General features: G+C 41.3%; 1 protein-coding gene across 4 annotated transcripts in view; it reads right to left on the bottom strand.

Annotated features, from left to right (window-relative positions):
• Positions 1-4,458: 4,458 nt before the first annotated feature.
• The window catches only part of LRP8 (LDL receptor related protein 8), a 198,890-nt gene continuing 189,381 nt past the window's right edge, over positions 4,459-13,967 (bottom strand). For all 4 annotated transcript variants that reach the window (XM_064455062.1, XM_064455063.1, XM_064455064.1 and 1 more), the window contains 6 exons: positions 12,364-12,505; positions 11,772-11,924; positions 10,881-11,111; positions 9,458-9,526; positions 9,064-9,236; positions 4,459-8,069 (listed from right to left, as the gene is read on the bottom strand). In XM_064455062.1, coding sequence (XP_064311132.1) covers positions 8,031-8,069; positions 9,064-9,236; positions 9,458-9,526; positions 10,881-11,111; positions 11,772-11,924; positions 12,364-12,505 — 807 coding nt within the window. In that variant the 3' untranslated portion in view covers positions 4,459-8,030. The remainder of the gene's footprint in view (positions 8,070-9,063; positions 9,237-9,457; positions 9,527-10,880; positions 11,112-11,771; positions 11,925-12,363; positions 12,506-13,967) is intronic.

The following is a 13,967-nucleotide window of genomic DNA, read 5'->3' as shown; positions in this document are numbered from 1 at the left end:
ATCTACTTAACCCCAAAAGGGTGATGGGATTTGAAATTTGGCCTTTCCTGCAAAAAGACCAGTGCTCATAAATGATGGTCTCTCAAGGCATCGTACATGCTGAGAGAACAAACTTACTCAGCTAGCTGAACTATTTAAAATGTCTTGTTTTTACAATGCTTGTATCTATGGTACAGTGATGCAGATCTTGGAAGCTCGTGTTTATCCGTTAGTTTTGGGAACGAAAATAATTTTACACAGTTGTTTAAAATCTCTGCTGTGTACCCTCAACCATGTTTTGTAATGTTGAGATTGCTCACACTGTCATTTTTAAAATTCCTTTTAGTAAATAGATGCTTTTTTTTTTTCTCAAGTCCATTGCCCTTAAATTTTTGCTGTTCCCCTTTGCTCTGTAAAGATTCTAATATTGATAATCAAAAGCTCTGCGTGAACAACAAAACCTCCTAAAATACCTATTTTGAAATTATTAACATTGATTAAAAAAAAAAAAGTAAACATTTGTTTGTTAAGCACCATCAGTTTTAGTGCCTGAGCAACTCTGCATGCGTCTCTTTGGGGATGATGCATCTGTTTTGAAGGCTGGTACTATTTCAGAAATGGGTTTGCAGTTTCACAGGGCTGTCTTAAAGGAAGAGCGGAAGTTATTGTGTCTTTTGGTAGAGTTACTGTATGCACTGTACTAGAGTTTCTAATTTGGCTCATAGGGGTATGATTAACAATATTATGCGATCAAAGTGACTCTATTGAGTATTGCCTTTTAAACAAGGGCTATTGGGTATTTTCTGGAGAAGGGTGCTCCAAAAGAACCACAGGAGGCAATTGAGAGGAGCAGGAAGGCAGGCACCGGTGTAGAAGTGCTACTGTGACCTTAAAGGCAGCCTAGAGATAAAGGATTTGGTCAGGTGTTGCCTGAAAGAGGTAAACTGTGAAGGTTTTCCTTCTTCTGTAGATATGAAGGAATAAAGGAAGGAAAAGTGTGTAATTGTCTGGTGTGGCTAAGCATGGAACCAGAGCTGCCCTTGAGGTCCATGAACTACTTTGTTCATATGGACAGTAAGTCTGTTAAGCTTCAGTTATTGTATTTCCTAAAAGAATTTCCATGTTCTACAGTAAATAAGGCAATGATTAAAAAAGAAGGAAAAGCAAATATGAGAAATTACTCATCTGATCATCGTGACTGTCATATTGGATCAGACGAATTCCATTTACCCCACCCCCTGTCTCACAGTAGCCAGTAATGGATACTTAGAGAAATAATTATGCCCTGGTGCTTTCTCTGCACTGTTAATGATTTTATATATAGGTGTTGTACATCCTCTCAGTTGAGTCTTTCTGAGTCGAAACTTTGCAAAATGTAATATATTCCACCATTATCCTTGTTGACCTTCTCAGTGTCTTTTCTAGCTGTGTTCGGCCTTTTTAAGGTGGGAAGATCAAGGTTGTATGCAAAATTAAAAATACACATTCACCATGAGTTTCCTCTACTGCAACAGATTCTGTTAACATCACCTGCTCTTTTGCAGGCTTCCAGTCTCTGATGTGTTTAAAAAAAGTTATTAACTTCCTCACGACCTTTATTGCTGCTGACGACTTTAGCATCGAAGTAATATGAAGTCATTTTATGAGGTCAGGCTTTTAAATATGGCACACATTTCCGATATGGCTAATAACAATTTAATGTAGATTTCCAATAATTTTGTGTCAGTTTTTATTAGTACAAGAAGTCTAAATGTCAACTTAGCCTTTGTAAGAAAATTCCTGTCATCAAACCTTAGACCTAAACATTACTTTCCAAGTATTGTTTATCTTCTAAGCTTTACTGCAAGGGGTTCTCTTTGCTTAGATCGTATTGAGGTCTATGCCTTATTAGCCAAATGTGTAGATTCAGGGCTTTTCCTTGTACATTTGGTCATAAGTCTTTCCATTATCCTATACGTATAACGGTTTGAATTAAATGAACTAAGTCCCAGTGGGGGAATATATCCATGAAAATAAATTACTATAGTTGGAAGTAATTAATTCCTTAATTGGCAGACTCAGCAGATAAAATCCTGGATAGGATAATGTGAACATCTTTGTTATTTGGCCTTAGTTGTACCTGGCCAAGAACTGTAGTTACAACCTCTACTCATCCACCTGTGTATCCTGTAGGCGAGGAGTGAAGAACTGAGCTGATGTGAAGACAAGAAAAAAAAGTATCAGTTCAGCCTCCTCTTTGCTGTAGTCCTGTGCCAGCCATCCATGTAACCAGGCTAGCGCCTACCAAAGCATCAGGGAGATTTGCTTGTTACGCTACCATAACTTTTAGCTCCCTGCTGAGATGGCTGCCCCATCACGACTGACGAGATTACAGTGGTTTCCTTAATAGTGTGGAGCATTTAGCAGGAAGCTGCAGCTAATCCGTTAAGAAAATGTTCTCCCACTGAGGTACATAGTGAAATTTGAATGCTGCAAATAATTTGAAAAAAGATTATTTTTTTTTTTTAGAGCATGTTAATTCTCATTTTGCTTGTTGATCCCTAGGTACAGCTACAAGTTAGCATTACCCGCGGCCCGTAAGAGCCAAGAGCATAGCCTTAACTATGCTTGTTGGTTTGTTCTGGTAGGTGCTACCACTGTTGGAATGAGAAATCTCTGAGGCAGACGGCCTCGCTTCTGGGGACACTGTTGTGAGGTCATCTTCTGCGACCTTAATATTTTGTGTTACTGTGTCTGCTGCTGTGATATCAAAAGCCACAAGTTAATATTTAGCTGTGTAAAATTTGATCCTGTGAGACTTGTGTCTTGGCTGGCGAGTCTGCGCTTGTAGCCATACAGGTAAGATGAGGTGTGCTAACTCAGGTGGTTTTCTGCTGATCAAGGTGCAACAAGCTCGGTAAACTGCTTGCCAGGTGCGTGTACTCCTGCTGAGACTAGCCAGTTCAGTCTCTGGCACGACCCTGAAGGGAGCCAACCGCCCCTCCCCCGTTTTTCTCTTACAGGGCCATCACATTGGTTACTTAAATGTGTGGCTCTGCGTATTTTCATCCTGTGCCAAGGATGACAGTGTATGCCTTGCCTCTAGCTCACTGTAGCAGATTAGGGGGCAGGCCTACGCTTCATGTGCAAAAGCTCAGACAAGCCTGTCCCTGGCACAGCCTTTGAGCGCTCCTGTTCATCCCAGATTTACCACATTTCACCTCATCATGAAGTGCCGGTCATGGCTAGGACATGCTTGCTGCTGCGCTGTGGGACTGATTGTTTGCAACTTATTGCAGAAACACACAGCTGCAAAGCTGCAGCCTCTATGGGGTTTTGTTTTTGGTGTGGTTTTTTTTTTTGTCATCAGGACAAGCCACAACAACCCTCAAACAATGACTGAAACCAACTCTGTCAAGCCATCACCTGGGCCTGTGCCGATACCGGCATCAGCCAGCGTGCTGTTTGCGGGGCATCCTCGGTCAGTGCAGACCGCGCCCAGCCCAGCAGCGCTCCTGTTACAGCTGTTAGAGGGCACGGGACCCACAAAGTGCCCGTGGGTGCTCTGAGCTGGCACTGAGCACCCAGCGTGTTAATGTGCGCATGGGCTGCAGCTGGAGTCTGAGAGGGGTTATGTAGCCCACAGCTGGCGTCACTGTCTCTGTTGCTGCCCTTCTCCCTTTGAGTCCTTCTAACGCTGAGACTGTGCATTTAGGCGTGAAGGCGGCACTGGACTCCGGCACTGAAGCAGTGAAAAAGCTGACAATAGACCATGGCTAAAGCTCCCTTTTTGAAGGCAAGGGTGTAAATTAGAAAGACAGATTTAAAGCCGTTTCACCAAGTTAAAGGACTGATTTGTGAGAGAACAAGCCCAGTGTGAGGCACCGAAGCATACGTACTCCTGCAGCAGGCAAAAAGGTAACCGAGCTACAGGCATTACCTACGCTACACAGATTTATATGTGTGCATGTGGTCATACAGCATCTTGAGGGACGTAGGCAGCACAGTCTTGCGATGGGTTAGCTCATCCTGTACCGTTACTATGTGTACAAAGCAAAACAAAAAAATAATAGAATTTTATTGCTAATACAGCATGGAGTCAAAAAAAGTTTTTTTTTTTTTTTTAAAAAGGATTGTTTTTGCAGGCACACCTCGTCCCTCAGTGCCCCAGATAGGTTTGGGACTCTCATATGAGGCTCTTCTTTTCATTTGTACGTCCCTCTCTGTTTAGATCTGGAGAGTTTTTGTTTTGTTTTGTTGTCAGCTTTCCTATTTGCTACCATATTACTCTGCTAAAATATTTAACTGAAATGGAGAAATATTTTAAAGGAAGACAAACCTATTCAGTTAAATAGAAACTTGACCCTTGTACTTGCCAATATGTATGTCCATATTAGTTTGGTAATAACCATTTGTGTCTGAAAGGAATGCTGCGAAGCAGCCGACACTTTTAAGAGCAAAAAAATTGACCGAACATTACTTTCATAAAGCCTTTTAAGTGGTGTCTTTGCTAACAACTCAACAGGTTCTAGTATCTTCAGTGCACTGGGTTCTAATGCTTCTTTGAGTATATCCTGCAAATTACCTGGGGTAGGGAAATGACCAGCCATTTGGTGCCGTTTGTTTGTCTTTATTCCCCTGGCTGATGACTTGAATTTTAAGTGACGTTACACAGCAGATTTCCCACACAGACAGACCAAAGGGAACATCCAGCACTACCTAAAGTGTGAGGAGTCTTTTAAGCATTTGAGCGCCTGCTCAGGCCTCTCTCTGCACAGGGAAGTGTCGTATGTAGGTTTGCATGGGGCCCAAACTGCCCGTCCGGTTCAGAAAATGCCTCCAGTCGTCCCTCCTTGTTTGCAACATCCTTGTTTCTTATCTAGGATTTCATTTTCAGCAGTCTGGGAAGAGAGAGCAAGCTAACTGCACGTTTAGTTCTGACGCACTTGTCTCCACCTAAAGCCATTGTTGAACTTCTAGAACAGCAGATTTAATTTCAGCTTTATTTCCGTAGAAGAGACTGTATGGTTTTTTGGGGGGTGGGGAGCGAAGGCTGCCTGTTGTGATTCCAAGACTAGCAGTATTTCTGGCGCTTTTTTTTTTTTTTTTCAGGATGGCAAAAGTACATATTTGGCTGTAACAAGTTTTTCAGCTTCTGTAGATCTGCTTTGCTAAAAGCCATACGAAGAAATGGAGTAGTTTGCAACTTGCCCTTGAATAGTCTAACACGTAACAGTTCGGGTTACACACCAGTAACCCACCAGTTACTGTACACACCAGTGAGTACACCCACTTTTGACACAACGTTCTCTCACACCGGGTAAGGACTAGTGTACTTGTACCACTGCAAGTTTTACTCACTTATTTTTGTCACAGCACCCATCTAATTTTTCAGCTCAAGGACATTATGAACCCGGTCCTGTTTTCCATGTGATTTGAAGATGACCAAAACCAAAGTGGCAGAGAAAGATAATTCGTAACAAAAGGGTCTGTTCATTTGCACGTAGCACGTGAACCGATTTCAGTGTTGCTATTGTGGAGCTGCAGCTACTGCAGCTACAGAGCGGAACTGTACAGAGCAGAGCTGAACTGCACAATAGGGTTCCCAACTCCCACTTTTGGTTTGGACAATTAAGAGTTAAGGAAAACTCAGACCAAAATATGAACCAGCCCCAGGTCTAGGACAGCATTTTAAGCACTACAACGTAATTAGCTCAGTACTCCCAGGTAAAAAAATTTAATCTTTCTATAGAAACAGTGCACTGTTTTACAAATGCGTTCATTTGGTTTTCAGTAATCCGCGTGGATGTACGTACAGCAAGTGCTACGCAGAGCAGATCCTGCCCCTCCCTGGTCCTTTTGTCCGTAACGTAAAAACTGAAACACAAAAGGCACCAAGCAAGAACGTACTCTAACAGAACTTCAGTATGATGAGACAGAGATCAGAAATGAATACAATGGTAAATATCATCCTAACAATCTGAGCCATTATTTAAAATAATTAATTTCTTAAAAAACAAATTTGGTGTTTGACTTTTCAGTAGTTACAAATCTGTAAAGGTTGAAATCAACACTGCACATTGAGTTCATTTACAGTGGTTTGAAAAAAACTGCAGCCTTCTATACATGGTTTATACAGGTTTATGTGTACGTGTGCTTAAAAAAGTATCAAAACTGTAGAGCTTTCAAATGTATTTACATTCGTCTGTTAGTTACAGTGTTATCACATACAGCCTTGTCTCAGTTTTTTTTCTTCGTGTACACAGTGCATGGATTTGTAGAAACACCTTCATACCTTAAAACAACAATTGGATACCTCTATCATTTTTTCACTGCCTTAAAATCTAAAATTTGAATGGAAGGATGCGTCATTGTTTATGTATTGTCTATGCATGAAGTACTTTGAGAGCGTGTATAACGTTTGTAATGCGTGCTAGGTCTGTAGACACTTTCTTCCTTTCCTTAGTCAAGAATCAACTTCCAGCTCACATTAGACTGTGAATTTATTCTAAAAGACCACCCCCCACCAAAAAAAAGGAAAAAAGGAAAAAAACCCCTGAGTTTCTTCTACTCATTTGAATACTGGAAAAAAGCTTCAACTGACGTAAGTATGGCAGGAAGATTTCTCTAGGTTCAGGGAGGTATTAGTCCATTATGCCATGGTCACTGTGTGTGTTTGCTTCCGTAGAATTCCCTGGGAATCTTATAGGATGAGATGAGAAAAAACGTTTTTCCTGCAAGGTGTGGGATGACCCAGCACAGACACTGACGTGAGGCTGTGACCTCTTACCCTCCTTCAGCCTCCTCACCCAGCGCTCTGCGGTTTGTGAGATCTGCTGTGGCGCAGGTTGTCCCATGGGCAGTAGTTTGGAAGGCAAGTGCTGCGCCTCAGAGAATTCTACATATGGTGAATTATGACACGGCCCCGTAGCATCTCCTGAATTTGGACTCTTCATGAGTATGAGCAGGGGAAAAGGGCAAGGAGGGAAGGAATTAACTTTTCTTATTGTGGGTTTTTTTCCCTGATGAGTTGGTGAAGAGTGCTCACTTCAGGTGCATGGAAGTATGTGGCTAAATCTTTGTTTCCGCTAATTCTAAGCTGACTTGAGAGATGCAAGATTCCCAGTAGGGAAAAGCATTTAGATTTACATTTAGAAACAAACAAAGCAAGCTACATCAAATCTGTACCAAGCTGTAAAAAGCAGCACTACAACACAAAAAACCCCTGGGTGCCATAGGAGTTTCTCCTGACAGAAATGCTGTAAGCAGTAGCTCGTCAGTTAGAAGCGCTGGAGCTGAGTCTGTCTGGATAGACTGGGAACGAAAAAGCAACCCTGGCGAGCCCGCCTGGGCAACAGGAGCTCTGTGTTATGGGAGTGCTTCATGGGTCCGCTGGCTGACAGGGCAGCTTGCTCTTACTTCGTGTCTTTAGATTTCAAAGCAAACTTCTCAAACATCCTGTAAAAATTCAATTATCCCTAATTTTCATAAACATAGGCTAGTAGTTTTAAAATAGATGTATATATTTTTATATATATGTATATATTTATATGCCTATATATCTATCTAGCCTAGATAGATATATACACAGATAATCTATGCACAGCAAGCCAAACATACAAAAAATAAATACTCTCACCCCTCTACTATATTTACAGAACAGATTTTATAATCCAGATTTTGTTAATAAATATTTCTAAACTGCCTGTACAGAATTTGTTTTACTTATGTTGATGGATAGCCACAAAGCATATTCAACATATTTACAAAATAGCTATAAATATAGTCTTAAAATAAAGCAATAGCTACTGAACCTTCAGCCTGGCTGGTTATGTACACCGAGTTAGTAGCTCAGCTGTTGCTTATTCACTATCACAAATGGGTAGTGCAACAAGTTAAAATGTGTATAAAAGATTATACATACAAAACTCTCACATCCTTTGGATGTTTGCAGTTCATTATAACTTTGTGGTTACCCTTCTGCAACATAAATAATGATTAAAATTAAGAAGCAGGTTCTGTGATCCAAAGCAAATCTGTTGAGTGTGGTGTTTGGAGCAGCAGCTTCATCCTCATGGCAACCCGTCATCTTCTAAGCTTAGTGCTACACGCTGTGAAGGAAGGAAAACACCCTTGAGGAGGAGGTTTGAGACTCGTGAATTTTGATGCAGAAGCACATTCTGATACTGTTGCTAGCGTGTATTTCCTGTTAACAATCTCATTGTTGTCCCCAGTGTAATGGTGACAGAAGTCTATTTTTGATTGGATTCTTTTCCCCAAATGGGGTTGCTCACTCAAGTGTTTCTAAAGAGGTGTTGGAAAGTTTAACTGACTTCTGAATTACATGGATAAAGTTCCTTGTAAGGGATAACACCTTCTTCTAGTGTGATCTTTAGATAACATAGGGCATTACCTATATGCCTGCCTGCCTACAGAAGCTATATTGCCTTCACTCATTACTTATGGATCTTTACACTTTCTTCTAAAAAGACAATGCGGTTATAACTGCCCACGCTTTATCTCACCAGGGCGGCTGCTTTGGAGGAGGCTCCTTTACAGGAAAACAGGTTCTCTTTCTTCTGCATACATAGGACTTGCTGTCAGAATGAGTGTTTGCTTTTGGAAAGCTTAATCTTGCCAAGGCAAATTTCCTTAACTTCTAACAGAACCTCATTCCTCATTCAGAGGAATCTGGCTCCTCTTTATACTGCTACATTATACAGAAAATGCTCTCCCTGGTTTGTAGAGAAACTCAAGTTATCCTTAAGATAGTTCAGACACTTGGTAGCAGTCTAAGCACAGGCACAGTGGAATCCAGTAGAGGATAAGTAATCAGCTGTTGAGCTCTTGAGATATCTAGCTTTACACTAGCTAGCTTATTACATTTATCGATTAGGACAATTATTCTCCATTTGAACAGAGTATCTTATTATGTAGACCACTGTATTCTAAGACAACTGCATGAGCTGCCCAGAAGTTTAGGCTTCTGCCTATTCAGGTCATTATATGCCAAAAAACCAACACCGTAATCGGCTGGAGATAATTCTGTATCTAAACTCTCAATAAAATTAATCTTCTCCATCAGCAGTTTCTGCAGGTACTTACTGCTGGGTAGACATGTCCAATTTGGGCCGTCCGCCCAATGTGGATTTCGTCTTCATCTTCCTCTTCTGTTGTCTTCCTATACACTGGATTATCAAAATTCATGCTTTTAGTATTCTTCCGTTTCCAGTTTCTCCAGATGAGGTATCCCCCCATGCACAGCAAGCCAATGACCACTGAGGAAAGGGGAAAGAGAGGGCTGTTAGCCAGGCATGAAGCTGCTGGGGTGTTCCCATGTAGATATCCATCCTTGAACAATGTTCTTGAAGCCAGGCTGCTTCTCCCCACTTCAGCAGTTCCTGTATTCTTTCCCACCCCAACCTTGAGAGTCAGAAGAGCATATTTACACCAGCATTTTGGTATGCTCTCCTTCAGAGGTTAAATGAAATAAGCTTACCAACAGGAATGACAATTCCAATAACAGCTGCTGTCACCGTTGAATCAAAGCCTTGGTCGTTATTTGCATCTGTAATTACAGAAGTAGTTCTGATCATTTAACTCATTTGCTGGTTCTAAAGCCATGACTAAAGAATGTTTTATGTTAGTAACCATGTTGTTCTGCCCATCAGAAAGCTTTTGTAATCCAAGAGTTTAGGAAAAGTTCTGCAATTAAGTTATTATGAAGAAGATAAAAAGCATATAAACACAGGTCTGGGATAAGCTGAGCTGTTTTTTCTTAGGGACAATAAACAGCCTGGCCATAAAGTGCTACAGCCCTCGCAGGATTGCAAACTACATGCCAGGAGAGCGTGGCCCGTTAAGGGAAGCACTCAGTACAGTGTTAGCACATAGAGAATCTCTAACCAGAAATGAGTAAGTGACTGTACTTGTGCTTCTAAGTTTTCAAGAACAAAAAAGGAGGTCAGTTTTAAAAAATGTGACATTTAATGGAAATCCCATGCATGGATCAGGGGATGCTGAACAGTGCTCTTAAAAATCCAAAGTAGAACACTTCCTAGTACAACACAATTAATGATTTATTGAGCTGTCAGAAGAAGAACGGAGTTCAAAGCCATCTGCACAACTTGTCTTTTTAAGTTGGTTTTTTTTTTTTTTTTTTTTTAACAACTAAGGAGTTAGTCAACACATATACCACTCATTGCTGCAGCCTGCCTCAGCTTTTCTGCTTTGCCTCGGCAGCATGATCCAGAAGGGTTACCTGTTAGCACAGAGACGGGAGGTTGGTGTTTCACTACATACTCATTTCGTAGGGTGAACTTTAAGAGAGCCTATTAGTGCTCTCCATTGGGGTACTTTTCTAATATTGTAATGAAAAACTTCAAATGTCTGTCCTGGGTCAGGCCACGTTATCATGCAAAGCACAGCCATGCAAAACAGATGCGGCTTGTCTTGGGCTGTAGTAATTCCAAACATCCTGCAGGGCTGAAGCTGGATGGGGCATTTTTCACTCACAACTTGTACTGGATCACATTAATAATTAAATAATTAAAATAAGCGAAGTGCCTGTAGAATCATCCATATTACAGTATGCAGCACGACAGCAGCACAGAAGCTGGGATGACCTAGCATTAGGCATGAGGCAAGGACCAGTCTCGGGGCCTCATCTCTAGAGTCAGCTTTACGTGCGCTGGATGAAAACCTGACATAAGTTCCTTAACATCCTGAGTGACTAGAATCACATCAGCCATCATAACAGAGGCGCCTGCAGAAAGAATACCTGATTTCTCCTGCTATGCCACAGGATGTGCCTGCATCTGACTTGTTTATTACGCACACGTTAGGTCAGGTCTCCCACCAGCGCATGGGTTTTTGTGATACAGTATATATAGAAAAAGAAAAGAGGAATCTCATTCTCTTACAGTGCTGTGATAAATTGCTGTTTCCAGTGGTCATCTCAGGATCTAGAAGGATGGATGTGGTCGAAGGTAAATGAAAACTTGGGGTGGTAATTGTAGCTTCTGATACAGCTTTGGGGACGACTTCAGGGGTGTTATTGGCAGTGCCAATAACAGTTGCGATGGTCGTGGTACTGGCAGTACGGGATGCTGTGGTTGTAGAAGCCAGTACAGTCGTTGAAGTAGTTGGAAGATCTGAAAAGTAAGCAAACGGGAAATTTGCTAAAAGTAAGTACACAAAGCAAATCACAAATGGTGATAGAAATCTGGGGAGGATTGTTATGTTCACTGATTAGAAGCAGAAACCAATTTCCAATTCAATTTACCAGGTAAGTGGTCTATTGATAGTTCTCCGCCTAAAGACACAGAAATGATTTCCTGAAGTCAGGCTTTATTCACAGTAATAAAGCATTCTGGATGGGCGGCAGTTAGAAGTTCAAAAACTTAGGGTTTTTTTCAGTACCTCAGAAGATACTGAATTTGTACCAGGAACTACTTGCATGTTAGGGAAAACTACATTGAAACCACCTGTCTCTTCAAGATATTATCAGCAATGACTGTGGCCTCTCCAGATCCAGAAACTATGGGGTAATACTGTGGCAAATTTTTATGATATTGCCCATTCACACTTGTAGTGCTGGGCTTTATCACTTTTTCCTCTTCCTGCTGTATCTTCTTCTGGTTATGCTTTAAAAAATAAGAAAGTTTTCAGTAAAGGACACCACACTGCTGTGTTCAGAAGGCAGCAAGTATGTGGAATACAAAAGCTAATGTTTGTGTTCCACAATCAGGAAATATATTCATTCCAAGTATCATTTGGTTGGAATAGCAAAACAATGACATGATTGTCTTTACCTTTGTAGCACTTTTTCATGTCGGGACCCAGCCACATGTTATCAGGACAGGCACATGTATACTTGGGAGAATGGGGAGAGATCTGAGGTGCGGGAAGACATAAATACTCGCAGCCTCCATTTGGCTGGGGGCTGAGCTCACAGGAATCTGGAGCTGTTCAAGGACGGAAGAAAAGACACGTTATTTTTCTGATTATTTCTTGTTCTTGGCAAAGAAATAGCAGGTCGTCTAAGAAGACTCTCTTTCACTCCCTACCTCAATTAACCAGGCTGCTTAATTGTCTTTACAGTTTGGAGTAGAATGAAACCTTAGGCTACTATAAAAACTGCCCAAATATATAATGAATGGCAAGCATCACAGCGATGAGAGCAGCTCACTGTTTGATAAGATGCTAATTATACAGCTATTAACAAATTGCAGACTTTTCAATAAATGCTGCTGCTGAATTAATTATGCAGGAACTTCAAACATTAGGCATTGATTTCACATTATTACCTGTACTTTCCCTCTCATCAAGACCATCAGGAAGCATTTCATTTACTAACTAAACAAACCTCATTTAGGGCCCTGATACCCTGAGGACATGTCTTACCTTTGGGCTGCTTTAGTTCGTGAAACACCACGATGTCATGAGGATTGTTGAGATTTTCTGCCAAAACAGAGATGTCCAAGCCATTCAGCCTGTTTGCACTGAAGATTGCTTCGTTCTCCAGGTCAGTCCAGAACACTCTGTCCTGCAGGAAATACATAGGATTTCTGACCTGGCCCTGCTCAAATTCAGCTCAAGTTGTATTAAACTCCAGTAGTCATAAAGTCAGCATACTGTGTTCCTACCTTGGGGCACCTTCAGTTCATGCTACTTCTATCTGCAGCTTTCTCTTTTTTTGGACACTGTCATTTCTAACGTTTAAAAGCACAGCAGTCCTACTTGTTTATAAAGTGCTTAGTGATTCTGAGTAGCTATGAGACTGAGACAAGAGAGCAGAAATTTGGTTAAGTACAGAAGCGTTGCAGCCATTCTGTTTCTGAACCATTTTTGTTTTTTAAAGACAGGGTGGATCATGAGCAGAACCAAAGGGCCATACCAGAAGCTTCTGTTTTCTCCTTTCCAAAGATAAGAGAGGCCAGTGCCCACAACGCACCTGGAAGATGAGTACCTATTACTCTTTTTTTTAATAATAGCTTTTGCATGGCATGCTATGATTGAAGAAACAAAATAACTGGTCAAGGAGGTACAAAGGAATTACAGTTATCAAACAGTATTTGTTTGCTTGGTCAGCTATGTGTGCTGCTACCTGCTAAAAACTACATGTATTTCAGTAAGGAAAGCCATAATGCTGGAGAACAAGCACAAATTACCAAAAGCAAAAGGGTTGTCTGTTATTCTAACCAGCCATTCAGCTGAGGAAGGGTATACAGAGGTTGAATAACCCAAAAGATCCTTCTGAACATTGCTGATGGGGATAAAACTGAAAAGCAACAGTGTCTTGGGGAAACCTGTGCCCAAAGTTAGATGCCTGGATAGCACACATATTGCATGGGAGGAATAAGGATTTTAAGGAAGAGGGGTTTGTTGAGTCAAAAGCCAACCTAGTTAAATGAAACAAAAAGAAAGGAGGCTGTGACACACACCTTGACAGGGAGCCAACCAGACACCCTTCTCTGCTAGAGCTTACCTAGAGTGAGGTGCTAAAGATGAAGCTTTTGTTCCCATAATAATTTAAACAATCACAGAAAGGAGCTTAGCTACAAGAGAGAAGACTTCACTGCCCTGGGCTAGTGATACTTGGCAATCCTCTACCAGGGGAGTAAGAGTTGGATTGTCTCTCTGCTTCCACCCAGGCAAAGCAGGGATTTGAATTATGTCTTCCATACCCCTGGAGTACTCCTGATATAGGATGGGGAATGAAGAGTTTCAAATGCATGCTTAGCATGAGATACAAACTGCAGGGAAGCCATTAGCCCTGGGCCCTGCCACTGGGTAGCTGTGTAAACTAATGGCAGAAAGGTGGATGCCCATTTACATAGTAATTTCTGCAGATCTCAGCAGGTCTTAGTTCTTCCAGGATGACATTTGTGGATCTGAATTATACTATTTATTTAGTTACTGCACTGCTCTTAGTAAGGCTACACTGTGACACTGAATGGTACAAGAGTACTGAATTTACAAGACTAATAGCGTTTTCCATGGAACAT

This window comes from Phalacrocorax carbo, chromosome 6 (assembly GCF_963921805.1).
Source record: "Phalacrocorax carbo chromosome 6, bPhaCar2.1, whole genome shotgun sequence".
Taxonomy (NCBI): domain Eukaryota; kingdom Metazoa; phylum Chordata; class Aves; order Suliformes; family Phalacrocoracidae; genus Phalacrocorax; species Phalacrocorax carbo.
This window is presented reverse-complemented; position numbering and strand designations above follow the sequence as displayed.